Raw genomic sequence first — 13347 nt, forward strand, 5'->3', positions numbered from 1 at the left:
GTTTGTAAAAGGAAGGGTATGAGTTTGATTCCCTTGTGAGACAATTTTTGTTTTTAACGCTCTTAGCATGGTTTCGGACAGACGGAGGGACAGACTGAAACTGCCCTTATTATCATGAAGATTATTCTTCATTATTATTCATAATGCTGCTCTGCTCATGCAAGGTGATATTCATATCTAGTGCTAATGAATATGTTTTTGGTTTACAGGGACTACAGAGACAGCCACCCGAATGATACTGCACAGTACAAACCGGATGAAGAGAACTTCATGATTCACACCTTTGATGAAATCGGTGTCTTTTGGGTAAAAGTGATAGCGGAGAACAGTGTTGGTATTTCGACAGCAACGCTGCAAGAACCTATTATAGTGCAACATCCGGTCATAGGCTTCTCTTTAGAATGCTGTAAGTATGCTTTCTGTGGGCAGATCGTACGTCAAACAGACACGTGTTTGTCTCTCGTGAGGGTTTGTTGGAAAGCAGATGACAAATTTGAAGAATATACAGTGGTATGCGAAATAAACTCGACCCCTTTGTTGGAAAACTAATATTCTCATTTACAACATAGTTACCCATTGTGGATTTAGTCAATAGATATAAATGTATATGAATAGAAATAGACAAATAAAAATGTGTAGTGTGATTATATCTGTACATATTGTTATCTTCAACCGCTAAAAAGATTAAATATTCAGAATTTAGTCTATATAATCATTCAAAACATAATTTTACTGTTGTTTTGTTTACTTATTTGAAATCAGGGCAAAATGAGAATTCATTTAATATATAATTTATGGCTATTGACTAAATTCATAATGAGTAAAAATGTTGTAAATGGCAATTTTATTTCTCCAATGAAGTGGTCCAGTTTACTTCGCATACTAACACATACTAATAGTATCCGTTAGCATACTAACGCATACTAATAGTGTCTGTTAGTATACTAACGCATACTAACGCATTCTGTAGGTGTTAGTTGTCCGGGTAGACTTTACACTTACTCGAGTAGTTTTAATTACAATTTAACATTTTTTCATCATCATCTAAGCTTGACTTGAACTTTACAAGCCCTAGTAGTAAGCTTAAATGAATGTACATATTGCATGGTGCCTTGACAAGATTTCTAGCTCTGCTAGTATGTCTCTGTTGCAGCCTTGGAGATGGTACTTCTCGAGCATTCGAATTGGGCCACACCTGTTGATACCTATCTATTCCTCGACAAGAAATATCCATTGGCAACCAATGTCACAGCTGTTTTTCATCTTGACGTGAAAGATAAAGACCTGAGGCCAGTGGTGGTGGATTTGAATGAAGCATACGCCGCTTGTGACAAGTCAAGGGAGAATGCTACTCACTACCACATTCTGACTATCAACCATGTCTATGCCCTCGGTGCCAAGTAAGAGTTAATTATTTTCTCCCTAGTCGGGGGATTAATTAGACACCGACTCCTAGTGTCAACAGATGCCATGCGCTGCAAAAGCATGTCATGAGTGATTTGGTAATCCCATGAGTAAGATGATAATCCCTCCTCTTTCACGGGATTTGCAAAATAGAAACTAGGTTTTTTTAAGTGTGATCAATAATTTTGTGCATGCTTTTTTGTCATAAAGTATTTATGGTATGTTGAAAGCTCTTAAGAGGTTAAACACTCTCTTTTCAAGGCGATATCTCGGAGTTCAGCTGTTCAACCTCGTGTCAGATGAATTCTATAATGATACTCTCGACGTTTTTGATGACATCCATAACCTCACACTCGGCGTCTTTTCTGTTCTTCCCGAGCACGAGCTTCAGTATGAGGATGAGAAGATATGGCAATACGGTTTGTAGCAAGTTTGCTCTGAAAACAATGTATTTTCTTTCTGTAACTCCAGTTTTGATAGCACGCTATATCTTATATCGCTAGTTAGTAGTTACTAGTTACATTTAGAGTACAATCATAGTGTGCAGCTTAACATAAAGTTTATGCACGAAAGTGATTCACCAAGTAAAAACATTATTGATTTTATGAAAATGCTATTTAGCCTAGACAATAGTGCTTGGAGCACCATCAAACTACAGGTCTTGGCTACCTCGGCAAGTAAAGACAACTCCTAAGAATCAACTTGCTTCCTGTAGTCACATGAACAAGATGGTCGCCTTCCTACACATTGGAAGCGCAGAGGGCTGTGATAGGATTTTTTAATGTTAGAGGAGTGAGTATGTGGAGCTGAAATACACAGCAGAATGTCGTACTACTATATCGTGTACCTCGGTGCTCAATACAATATCGCTGAGGCACATTTTGCGACTTTATACATGCAGATTATGAAATGTGAAATTTATCCATTATTACTATAGAGTAAACTATTATTATAGTGTATGTCTATTACCTTATATGTGCATGGCTAATCGTGGTGCTTATATTTTACCCACAGTATAAATACCTTACTAAAATGTATACAATATGTATTACTGTTGTGTGTTATCTTATCCTATATATATGATATATATAATATAGTTGTTTTAGATGTTATATATATTTTATATATAATATATATTTATATGTATATATAAGCCACATATGTCTATACATAACTACAATGCAGTGTACATTATATTACATCAATGAACATGTATTATGTACATACTTATAGAGTTATGGATTATATTCGCATATACTAGTTTATTTACATCAGAGAGCAGCTGTAACCTTGTGAATCCATGGCCTATGCTACAACATTTGTTATGCTTTATATGTATACTAGCTGTGCTACCCGGCGTTGCCCGAGTGATAAAAAATGTTTTGGACAGAAAATTTGATTTTTATTTAACCTATAACAACATTTGCCATTCTAACTTTTAAACTACATATCATGAGAGAAATGTTTTGTGTGGTTGAAATAAATTAAGAGAAAAATAAAAACAACTGTAAAGGTTTTAAAACTTTGTCAAACAACCGTAACTTTCAAGCTGTTAATCAGGCACATTGCCAATGGAAAATTCTAGTAAGCTGCTTAATAAGATAGGCTTCTAATGGCAGTAAGCCATGACTTTACGTCTGCATTGTTGTCCAGCTACAACTATTCTAATAATTGCTATAGCCGGACAATCAATCCTACAAACATATGACAAACTTTGAGAAATATATATATAGAAGAAGCAGTGTTACAGTAGCTGTAACACTGCAAGCACACATGCAAAGGTATCGTAGCTGGGAAGTTGCAACTGCGCAGGGAGTAACTGGCAACTTAGTCTTGGATGAATGAAATTGAAAAAAATAAACGTGGTGTAAGTTAAAAGGATGAATTGGGCTGCATAAGCAGTTGACAATTGGAGTAATAAATACAATTAAAAATGAAGTAACAAAAAAAGGGATTGAGAAAAGTGTTAGGGAAAGAAAAGAGAAGGCCATGCAAAGTACGTGACGAGCCCATTTATTGTGTATCATTGCTGTAATCCCTGTACATGTATATCACAGGACATACTAAGTACGTGACGAGCCCATTTATTGTGTATCATTGTTGTAATCCCTGTACATGTATATCACAGGACATACTCCCTTGATGAATAGATTCCCTTTGGATGAGCTCATCGTTATCTATGCTAACATGTATCGGGGGTCCTTCATCGACTACATCTGGGACTTTGGTGACGGCACCACAAAAACTAACTACGAGACTGATATAGAGGGAAAATACTACTATGAAGTTGGTGAGTGCTTGTTCTTGAGTTCTCAAACCACAAGTGCTGACAAAATCATTCCTTCTCCATCTAATCATTTCTAACTAATTAACTAACTAACAGCCGCATTAAAAGAATAACTTATGAGTTATTTATATATAAGGTGCCCAACTGTCATTAGCGCAAGTTTGCTGTTGTAACCTTTCTATAATATGCTGAGAGTTGTCTCCTTTTTGTTTGTGTGGTAGAGGTCATTAGCCTCATGTGAGGTAGTAGTTGTTCTTGGACTAGTTCAATTGCTTGGGGTGTTTCATGAGGCTTCAATCCGGCTAAATAATAAAAAAAATCTTAGCTTACATCTGATCAGAGGCTTTATAAATATGAAGCAGGTCTTTGGTTTTTCAATTTTTTTATCAGATAACATAAGTTAATAAATGAGGAAGAGAGAAATATATATAAGGATAATAATAATAATATATAATAACGGTGTATATACAAAAGGGGAAAATGTCATTGTTGAAAGCAATAATGATTTGCTATTGGCTGTTTATTCATGGAATTGTAGTAGTTGGTAACTGAAGATAGTAAAACCACTCACAGCATGATTTATTGTAAACTCTCGAAGCTATTTAAGGGCATACAAAACTGCTACAAATAGTCATTTGTTTCTCAGATGTTTGAGATTCGATCAAGGTCATAGCCTGTCTCATAGCCAATCTCTAACTATGGACACTGTACACGTGATTGTAAATATTTGACTAACAAAAATTTTCTCAACCAATCTAACCAAGCAAGGTCATATGTTATTTTCAAGATATATAATATCTTTTGAAAATAGCATATGACCTTTAAATAACCGAAAAAGTTTGTCAAATATCAGTTTCAATGCCAATTTTAGAATATCCACCATACCATTTACACGTAGGTGTTGAAGCGATTGTACAAAAGTTATCAGTTGATGGGATAAGAGTACAAAGTAAAGTATACCTACATGATAAGAGTACAAAGTAAGGTATACATAATAGGAACGCGGAGCATCAGCTTACATTGGACAGCATGCATTTGAATCTGCTCTAGCACGGCTGTCTTGATCTTCTCCGAGTTGCAAAGGGCTGACCAATCGTCTGTCGGTACGCCAAGCTGCTCAGAAATTGCGATTAGGTTTTGGTAGTGAGGTACTACGATACAGACTATTTGGTGCTGGTTGACAATCACACACAGGTCATCGACAAAAGGAGAGGATTGGATTACTGATTCGACAATAGCTGAAAAGAAATATATGTTCTTTGTTAGATAATGTTATTGACCAAATAGCTATCCGTATCTTTAAACTAAGATATGCAAGTGCTCCTGGTCTTGATCAGTGAAAGTAAACTCTTCATCGTTTACTTATTTAGCATTTTCTAGTTAACTAATTATGTGGAATGAGATAAGTTATATTCCATTGGTGGAATAGCGCTGTGTTAAGCATATGATTGGTTAGAATAACACTGTCCTAAGCATATGATTGGTCAGAACAACACTGTCCTATGTATATGATTGGTCAGAATAACACTGTCCTAAGAATATGGCTGATCAGAATAACTCTGTTCTTTTAATATGATTAGTCAGAAAAACAATGCATATTCTGCTTACTTGGTGATACATACTCTTCTGTGCCCATTGCGATTATGCTATCTTTTCTTCCAAGGATAGTGAGAGAAGAATCCAACTGCAGACTGGCTATATCACGTGTCGCAAACCATCTTATGTATCCTCTTTGTAGAAACTCCTCTTCAGTTCTCTCTGGTTCTTTGTAGTATCCTAAAGCTACATTAGTCCCTCCGATCCATACCTCTCCTCGTGGGTGTGGGCTGTCTAATGTTTTGTATCCACCCTCTTCCCAGTCCATCAAGTTTATAAAGTTGCAAGGCAGTGGTCCCCCAACACGACCGACACTTAGATCATCCCAGTCAGTGATTGCGCACATGCCCGCTTCATTGAGACCATAACTCTGGAGAACCGGGCAGCAAAGGGTCAACCTAAGATATTCTTGGGTACTTGGATTCAGCGGTGCCATACCCGATATTATTTTTTGAAGGTTTCCTCCAAGAGTGTTTCGAAACTGCCTCATAATCAAAGTGTTGAGGAGGGGTGTGTTGGCACCGTGGTGAAGCCATCTCCTCTTGTATGAAATGCTAAACTCAAAGATGGTTTTGAGTAGTGTGTTACTGCTGTTGACAAACTGCCGTAGATTAGTATTTATTTTCTCCAAAACTGCTGGTGTGCTCAGCATTACTGGATGAAATGAGGAAAACATACGGATGAGTAGTAATTATGTTCAAAGACATGTACACATGCATTATGTATAAAGGGCGTTTAAATTTTCTATGCATACTTTCGGAGGATACGTGTGATGAAATATAAAAACAAAACTATCGTAAAACGGGATACTCAAGTATTAGCTTAGTTGTACAAGTATCCATAAACAAAGAGTTATTTTCTATATGCTTTGACCGAAACGATGATTACTCTATTGATGAATTATGAATCAATCTAATCAAACATTCTTAGCATACACCAAACTCATTTATGGTAAAGTAAGAATTGGTTGTTGTAGCCTAAAACAAAAAAAAACATGTATCTGAACTTATATACTGTCAACTGGATTTACCTGAGCTGGTTACAAGCTAGGCAAATACTACTGCATTTCTTCTACATTTATTAGGGGTATAATGTTAGAATTTGAATGCCTAACGTGTGGCTTGATCACTTAATTCCAGGGTGGGAATCCAAAAACACCCTAAATAATCTTTGCTCTTACAGTTCAAGTCGTCACATCAGAACTCTCACACGCAAGCAGACAAGATATCAAAGTTGAACAAGTCATTCGTTCTTTCTTACCAGAATCAATCTGAGCGTTTCTTTTGAACCAAAATTGTACTAACCATGAACTTACCGGTTGGTTTAAGTATGGATATGTCACTAGGAAATTCTTTAATAATCTCGGGTGGTCCACCGATGAGAGATGAAATATCGCTGTAACCAATTCTAACTCCCAAAAACGAGCAGCAGATCTCAGCCACGAGCTCGAGAATATGCGCGAGGGGCAGATGAGCTATGTACGTATCTCTAACTCTATAACAGACAGTCTTTGTTCATCTTTCTTTCTCTCTTCGATGTCCCTTCATGATACTGATTGAACAAGATCTCCAAGTGCATAGTTCACCAACAGGTTACAAACAAATACAATCTACTGATGACTAGACATGAAAATGAAAGTTGAAATGAACATTTAAAAAATCAGGCCCAAGCTGAGTCTCACTGCGGGGCAGTCCATTGGCTGATAAATGAATACATATATACTTACTTGTCTACAATTATTTCAAGAAAGTAATTACAGACTATTTATAAATCTAGTAGAAACAGGCTCTACTCAAATAAAATTCATGAACTGGTAAGAAAACAAATTTCTACCCAATGTTTATCTTTGCCATTAGGCCTGCACAAGATGATAGAATGTTACTGTGTGTCAGCATGACTCCTCTTGGTTTATCAGTGTCGCTGCCTGCACTGCTGTACATGATGACTGCCATCTGCTGTGGCATCACTCGCTCTTCCTCTTCTTTTTCTTTCTCTAGTATCCTTCCTCTTTCTATGGTCTCCTTATAACTGATCATGTTTACCACTCTTTCTAAACAATATGCAAGTCCTCCAGTAACATTGAGTGTCTAAACACAGCTAAATAACTCTTAATAGCTAACGTTGAAGCTAAATATGTTACCCAATGGCAAAAATTGACTGAAAGCAATTTTTAAATCTGATCCTAAGAAGGTTGCACAACCCAAAGTATTTTGAGCTTGGGTTCCAGTTTTTGTATTAAGCCTGTTTTAAAGTGGGAGCTCTGAGACAGTCATGAGGTATAAATTCGGATAAATATATATATAGGCCTATATATACATATATATATATATTGGCCTATATATATATGTATATATATACATATATATGTATATATATACATATATGTATATATGTATATATATACATATGCTCCTATATCTGTTGAGCACTCTTAGCAACACTTCGTTAAAATGGAACGTATTAGCTTTGACGAGTGAAGTTCCACTTATAAATATTTTATAATTTAGCTCTGATTTATCATTGAGCACTCTGTAACGAACTGTGCAGCGTCCACTTTGTCTATATGTATATATATATATATATATATATCAGGTTTATAGAGGTCTGATAGTGTAAGCTGTTTGTATTGTTTGCTCAAGTTTCTAGTGGATGTAGAAGATATTCTATTTTCATCTAGAAACTTCTAGAAAGTAGAATACTTCTACTGTTTTACCATTAAATTCATGAAAGTTCACACTTTGGTCATCTATAGCATCCTTTATCGTCACTATGGTGGTTACGTGGCTGAGCATTGGTAACAGAAGGAGAAGTTTAGGCACATACTCATCTGATGTTATTACGACAGCAACCTGTGAAAAAAATCCTATGTAAGTGTGTGTGTAAGTGTGCGTATTTGTCTCAGTAAGAGAAATAAAATGTTTGTATATGTGCTCATGAAAACTGATGCTGACCGAAAAATACATAAATAAAGTAAAAATGCAAAACTATAAAAATCATATTACATCTTGTTTTAATAGTAGGTAGCGTAAAACAAATGTTCAGTTAAAATTGTTTGTGCGTAGAAGTGCTGCTTTAAAACTTCGCAGACAGGAAGAGGTTACATTCATACCTCTGTCTGTTTTGCGATATACACGATGTCTGTATCGCTGAGTGTGGTGTAAAGAGTAACCAGAGTGATGCCTTTTCTAAAGCAAGCTTGAGCTGCCACAAACCACTCTGGACATGTTTCAGCAAAAATCATGACTTTCTCCCGTGTTTCTACTCCCAGAGAGTTCAGCCCTGAAATAACAGTTCCTACTTCTTTATTACACAAATATGTAATATGAATTATGTGCAGGCAACGCGAAACCAGCATTGTCTTTTCAATCATTACATTTCAAGTGTAGAAACTAGATTTACTCGTGTGGAGTAGTGAACCGGCTAGTTATAAGATGTTTAGAATATAAGAAAAATATAGCGGACCTGTAAAGATGATTTTAAACTTCCCTTGGGTTGGTGTGAGAGTAGTAACATCTGATTTACTACCTTACCATTTCCAAAACATGAGACCATCTCTTCTATGTCACTGTATGTGCTCCAGACATACTTTCCGACATGCTTAGTTCTTTTTGTTCTTATAACACTACTGACTTCTTGTTCTAAGGTACATTCTCTTCTTCCTGTGAAAGAGTGATCAAAGAAGTGCACAGTTTGCCTGGCTATTACTTCTGTTGATCCAGTTTTTTAAGAGATTAGGCTTGATAACCTATATCGGTTCCTATTGATAACCTATTGATAACCTATAAGTTAAGTATTTTACCTCTCAATAAAGTTTACCTAGTGCTGGCATATCCAGATGCTGCCTGACAGCCTTTTGAAAAAGCTCATCAAGAGTTGCGCAGTCTTCATCTGGCGTGCTCACCAAATCCACTTCTTCAATGCACCTCAATGGCCCTGTTGAATGCTCTCTATCAACACTAACTGCCTTCTGCCTGTCAACAAGTGTCATGAGCTGCAAAAGCATCTCATAAATGATTTGCTTGTAATAAAATCTTTGAAAAGTTGGTAATCTTACCTCTTTCGTAGGATTGCATTGATCCCACGATCAAACGAGCGGATGCGATGTTTGAGAGTTTTTATGATAAATGCATGTGCACACAACTTAAGATAATTATTCATCAATAATGAGACGAACCCTTGTCTTGAAATCTCATCAACAAATTTAACCATCGTTTTGTAGAGTCGTTAAAGTATAATAACGATACAAAACACATATAAGCCTATTTAAGTATATTACCAAGTCTTAGTATACCGTCGGCATTATCTTAAAACTTACCCATCTGATCGGATTATACACAAGTAGACAAATTAATTTGGCTGAAATTCTTCTCAAAACGCTTGACAAGCTTGGTTTAATAAAAGTTAAGACCGGAAATTGAAACGCCAAGCGACAGAGAATAGAATGATTAAGTCGTGCGCATTTCACGGAAAAAAATCGTGCACATTTCACCAGTCTATAGCATTGTCGAATTGCCGAAGGTTTCTGTAAGTAACGTAGGAGTACTGAAACCATTTCATTTCGTGAAAGTTTTATTTTTGCCGATTTCAAAGTAACTGACATTTCAGACACTCTTGAGTGCTTTGGTATTTTAACTGATGTCCAACGCAGTGTAAGTAAAGGAAAGGACAATGATTTTGTTTCTAACGATCCTTATGAAGTATTTACAATATTTAATTATAAGTTTGGATGACTACAGAACAATGACTACGTAGTACAGATTTTCTAAAAATCGATATAAATATCACAACTTTTTGATATTGCTAGCTATGACGTTTTGAAATGTAAACAAAATTGTGCATTGGTTTTATATTATTACTATATTGATAATATTGGTTATTCTAATAATATCAGTGCATTTTACTTCTAATATTGGCCAATATTGCATTTCTCCTATTGCAGGGGGTGAGATATAAACATATAATCTTTTCCTTTCATTATTGCTATTAGTTGTATATAATAACACCCAATACACTACAGCTACCATTGCAGTTATCCTATTGCACTGCAGTGCCATTTGACTGCTAATATTGCATTTCTCAACCATCAGTACTCTTTCTTTTTTTCCAATATCTCTTTGGTCGTGGGCTGTATGACAATGGAATTTCTAGTAGGTATTTCCACAAAATAGAAATTAGATTTTTTCAACTGTGAGCCATAAGTTTTTAACACTTCAGAACGTTTAAAATACTGTTTAAACTTTCGATTACTATAGATAAAAGCGCATATACATGTCCTTGTACATGCGGCATATATTATATACTAGTCGAATGCTTGGCGGTGCCTGGGTAATAAAATAATTATTTGATAAATTTAAGTAACTTCCCTGGAAAGCTAGATTTTTACTAAAATCATTACTATAACAATACCAGCGTTTTAGGGCTAAATATTCTTGAGGCATCCAGCATCAAGATAGCAAAATGATGAAAAGTGATATCAAGGTATTCTCAGAAGAGATTCTAGTTTTTCACTGGCATCAACTATCTCGTTGCTAGGGAGCTTTATATCAATATACTATGCGCTACCATTCATGCCAAATAAATGAGACAGACAACATATCACAGGGTAGTTGTATACAAATGAAGGCCACCGGAAACCCACGATGCAGCCAAGCTGCTATCATTGAAGCTGTCATCAAGAAAGGAGATTACTGAACACCAATATATATGTGACATCAACAAGTTGACAAACGGTGTAAGTGTGTAAGTTTGGTGTAAGTTTGTAAAAAAGCCGAAGTTTTTAATAAAACTAGGGTATTTAATAAAACCAGCTTTCTCTGAGAAGCAATATCTTATCTGGTATTCTTCAGAGACATTAAAGATCTGCGTGCATTTATACTGATCTCACAGAGACGCATCTGAGCTTTGCTCAAAATACAATGCTTGAGTTGGGTGGTGCATTCAGGCCCATTTCATATTTTCTAGGCCCTGACCCATCCAAGTTCAGGTTTCATTTCCCAAGCATTCAGGCCCATTTCAGGTTTCATTTCCCAAGCATTCAGGCCCATTTCAGTTTTCATTTCCCAAGCATTCAAGCCCATTTCAGGTTTCATTTCCCAAGCATTCAAGCCCATTCCAGGTTTCATTTCCCAAGCATTCAGGCCCATTTCAGGTTTCGTTTCCCAAGCATTCAGGCCCATTTCAGGTTTCATTTCCCAAGCATTCAGGCCCATTCCAGGTTTCATTTCCCAAGCAATCAAGCCCATTTCAGGTTTCATTTCCCAAGCATTCAAGCCCATTCCAGGTTTCATTTCCCAAGCATTCAGGCCCATTTCAGGTTTCATTTCCCAAGCATTCAGGCCCATTTCAGGTTTCATTTCCCAAGCATTCAAGCCCATTCCAGGTTTCATTTCCCAAGCATTCAGGCCCATTTCAGGTTTCATTTCCCAAGCATTCAGGCCCATTCCAGGTTTAATTTCCCAAGCATTCAAGCCCATTTCAGGTTTCATTTCCCAAGCATTCAAGCCCATTCCAGGTTTCATTTCCCAAGCATTCAGGCCCATTTCAGGTTTCATTTCCCAAGCATTCAGGCCCATTTCAGGTTTCATTTCCCAAGCATTCAGGCCCATTCCAGGTTTCATTTCCCAAGCATTCAAGCCCATTTCAGGTTTCATTTCCCAAGCATTCAAGCCCATTCCAGGTTTCATTTCTCAAGCATTCAGGCCCATTCCAGGTTTCATTTCCCAAGCATTCAGGCCCATTTCAGGTTTCATTTCCCAAGCATTCAAGCCCATTCCAGGTTTCATTTCCCAAGCATTCAGGCCCATTTCAGGTTTCATTTCCCAAGCATTCAGGCCCATTTCAGGTTTCATTTCCCAAGCATTCAGGCCCATTCCAGGTTTCATTTTCCAAGCATTCAGGCCCATTTCAGGTTTCATTTCCCAAGCATTCAGGCCCATTCCAGGTTTCATTTCCCAAGCATTCAAGCCCATTTCAGGTTTCATTTCCCAAGCATTCAAGCCCATGCCAGGTTTCATTTCCCAAGCATTCAGGCCCATTTCAGGTTTCATTTCCCAAGCATTCAGGCCCATTCCAGGTTTCATTTCCCAAGCATTCAAGCCCATTTCAGGTTTCATTTCCCAAGCATTCAAGCCCATTCCAGGTTTCATTTCCCAAGCATTCAGGCCCATTCCAGGTTTCATTTCCCAAGCATTCAAGCCCATTTCAGGTTTCATTTCCCAAGCATTCAAGCCCATTCCAGGTTTCATTTCCCAAGCATTCAGGCCCATTTCAGGTTTCATTTCCCAAGCATTCAGGCCCATTTCAGGTTTCATTTCCCAAGCATTCAGGCCCATTCCAGGTTTCATTTCCCAAGCATTCAAGCCCATTTCAGGTTTCATTTCCCAAGCATTCAGGCCCATTTCAGGTTTCATTTCCCAAGCATTCAGGCCCATTTCAGGTTTCATTTCCCAAGCATTCAGGCCCATTTCAGGTTTTTGAGATTATGTACATTGTGCATAAAAGTGCAAAGATTTGAATTTGAGCAGAAAAAGGTTGAGCTAAAGTAATACAAATCCAGCTGCCTAATTGACGTACATGGCTGACACGATACAACTCCATAAAACTATATTATTGATGACCTTTCTATTACGCTCACTCTATGAAATGTCTACACTAGCACTCATACTTCACTAACCTGCGTGAGAGCTCGAGAACTCTCCTCGGCTCCTGAATAAAATAGTAGGGTATGTATGTGAAGATGTCATAAATAAAGACGATTGTGTGTATAAGTGAGATGATTATGGTTTGCAGAAATCGCATGAGGAATGTCGTGAGCAGTCTGTGATACTAACTAGCTTAATGGCTGTATAAATAAATGTGTAATGCTCTGAGCAACATTGCGGGGAAGGCAACGTTTAACAATGCTCTTCTAGAAAAGGCCTGTAAGAAATAGGATGTTTTTTCTCATGCTTTGTATGCGGAAGTGACCGCCAAAATATTAATAAATGAATGGTTAAATTTATGAGTTGCTATACTTTGTATAAATATTAATTTATAGGTTGGTACACAGTCAAATTAAACGC

The 13347-nt window shown here is 37.0% G+C and overlaps 1 protein-coding gene across 1 annotated transcript; it reads right to left on the reverse strand.

Annotated features, from left to right (window-relative positions):
* Positions 1 to 11973: 11973 nt before the first annotated feature.
* On the reverse strand, positions 11974 to 12750 carry LOC137405262 (apolipoprotein A-IV-like). Its single transcript, XM_068091489.1, has one exon. It carries the CDS (start codon positions 12748 to 12750, stop codon positions 11974 to 11976), a length of 777 nt encoding a protein of 258 aa, XP_067947590.1.
* Positions 12751 to 13347: the final 597 nt, after the last annotated feature.

The sequence above is a fragment of the Watersipora subatra genome, chromosome 9, assembly GCF_963576615.1.
Source record: "Watersipora subatra chromosome 9, tzWatSuba1.1, whole genome shotgun sequence".
NCBI lineage: Eukaryota > Metazoa > Bryozoa > Gymnolaemata > Cheilostomatida > Watersiporidae > Watersipora > Watersipora subatra.

Bases quoted from the DNA above. Each gene is read 5' to 3' on its own strand.
- LOC137405262 (XM_068091489.1), bottom strand. From the start codon at position 12,750: ATGGGCCTGAATGCTTGGGAAATGAAACCTGAAATGGGCCTGAATGCT.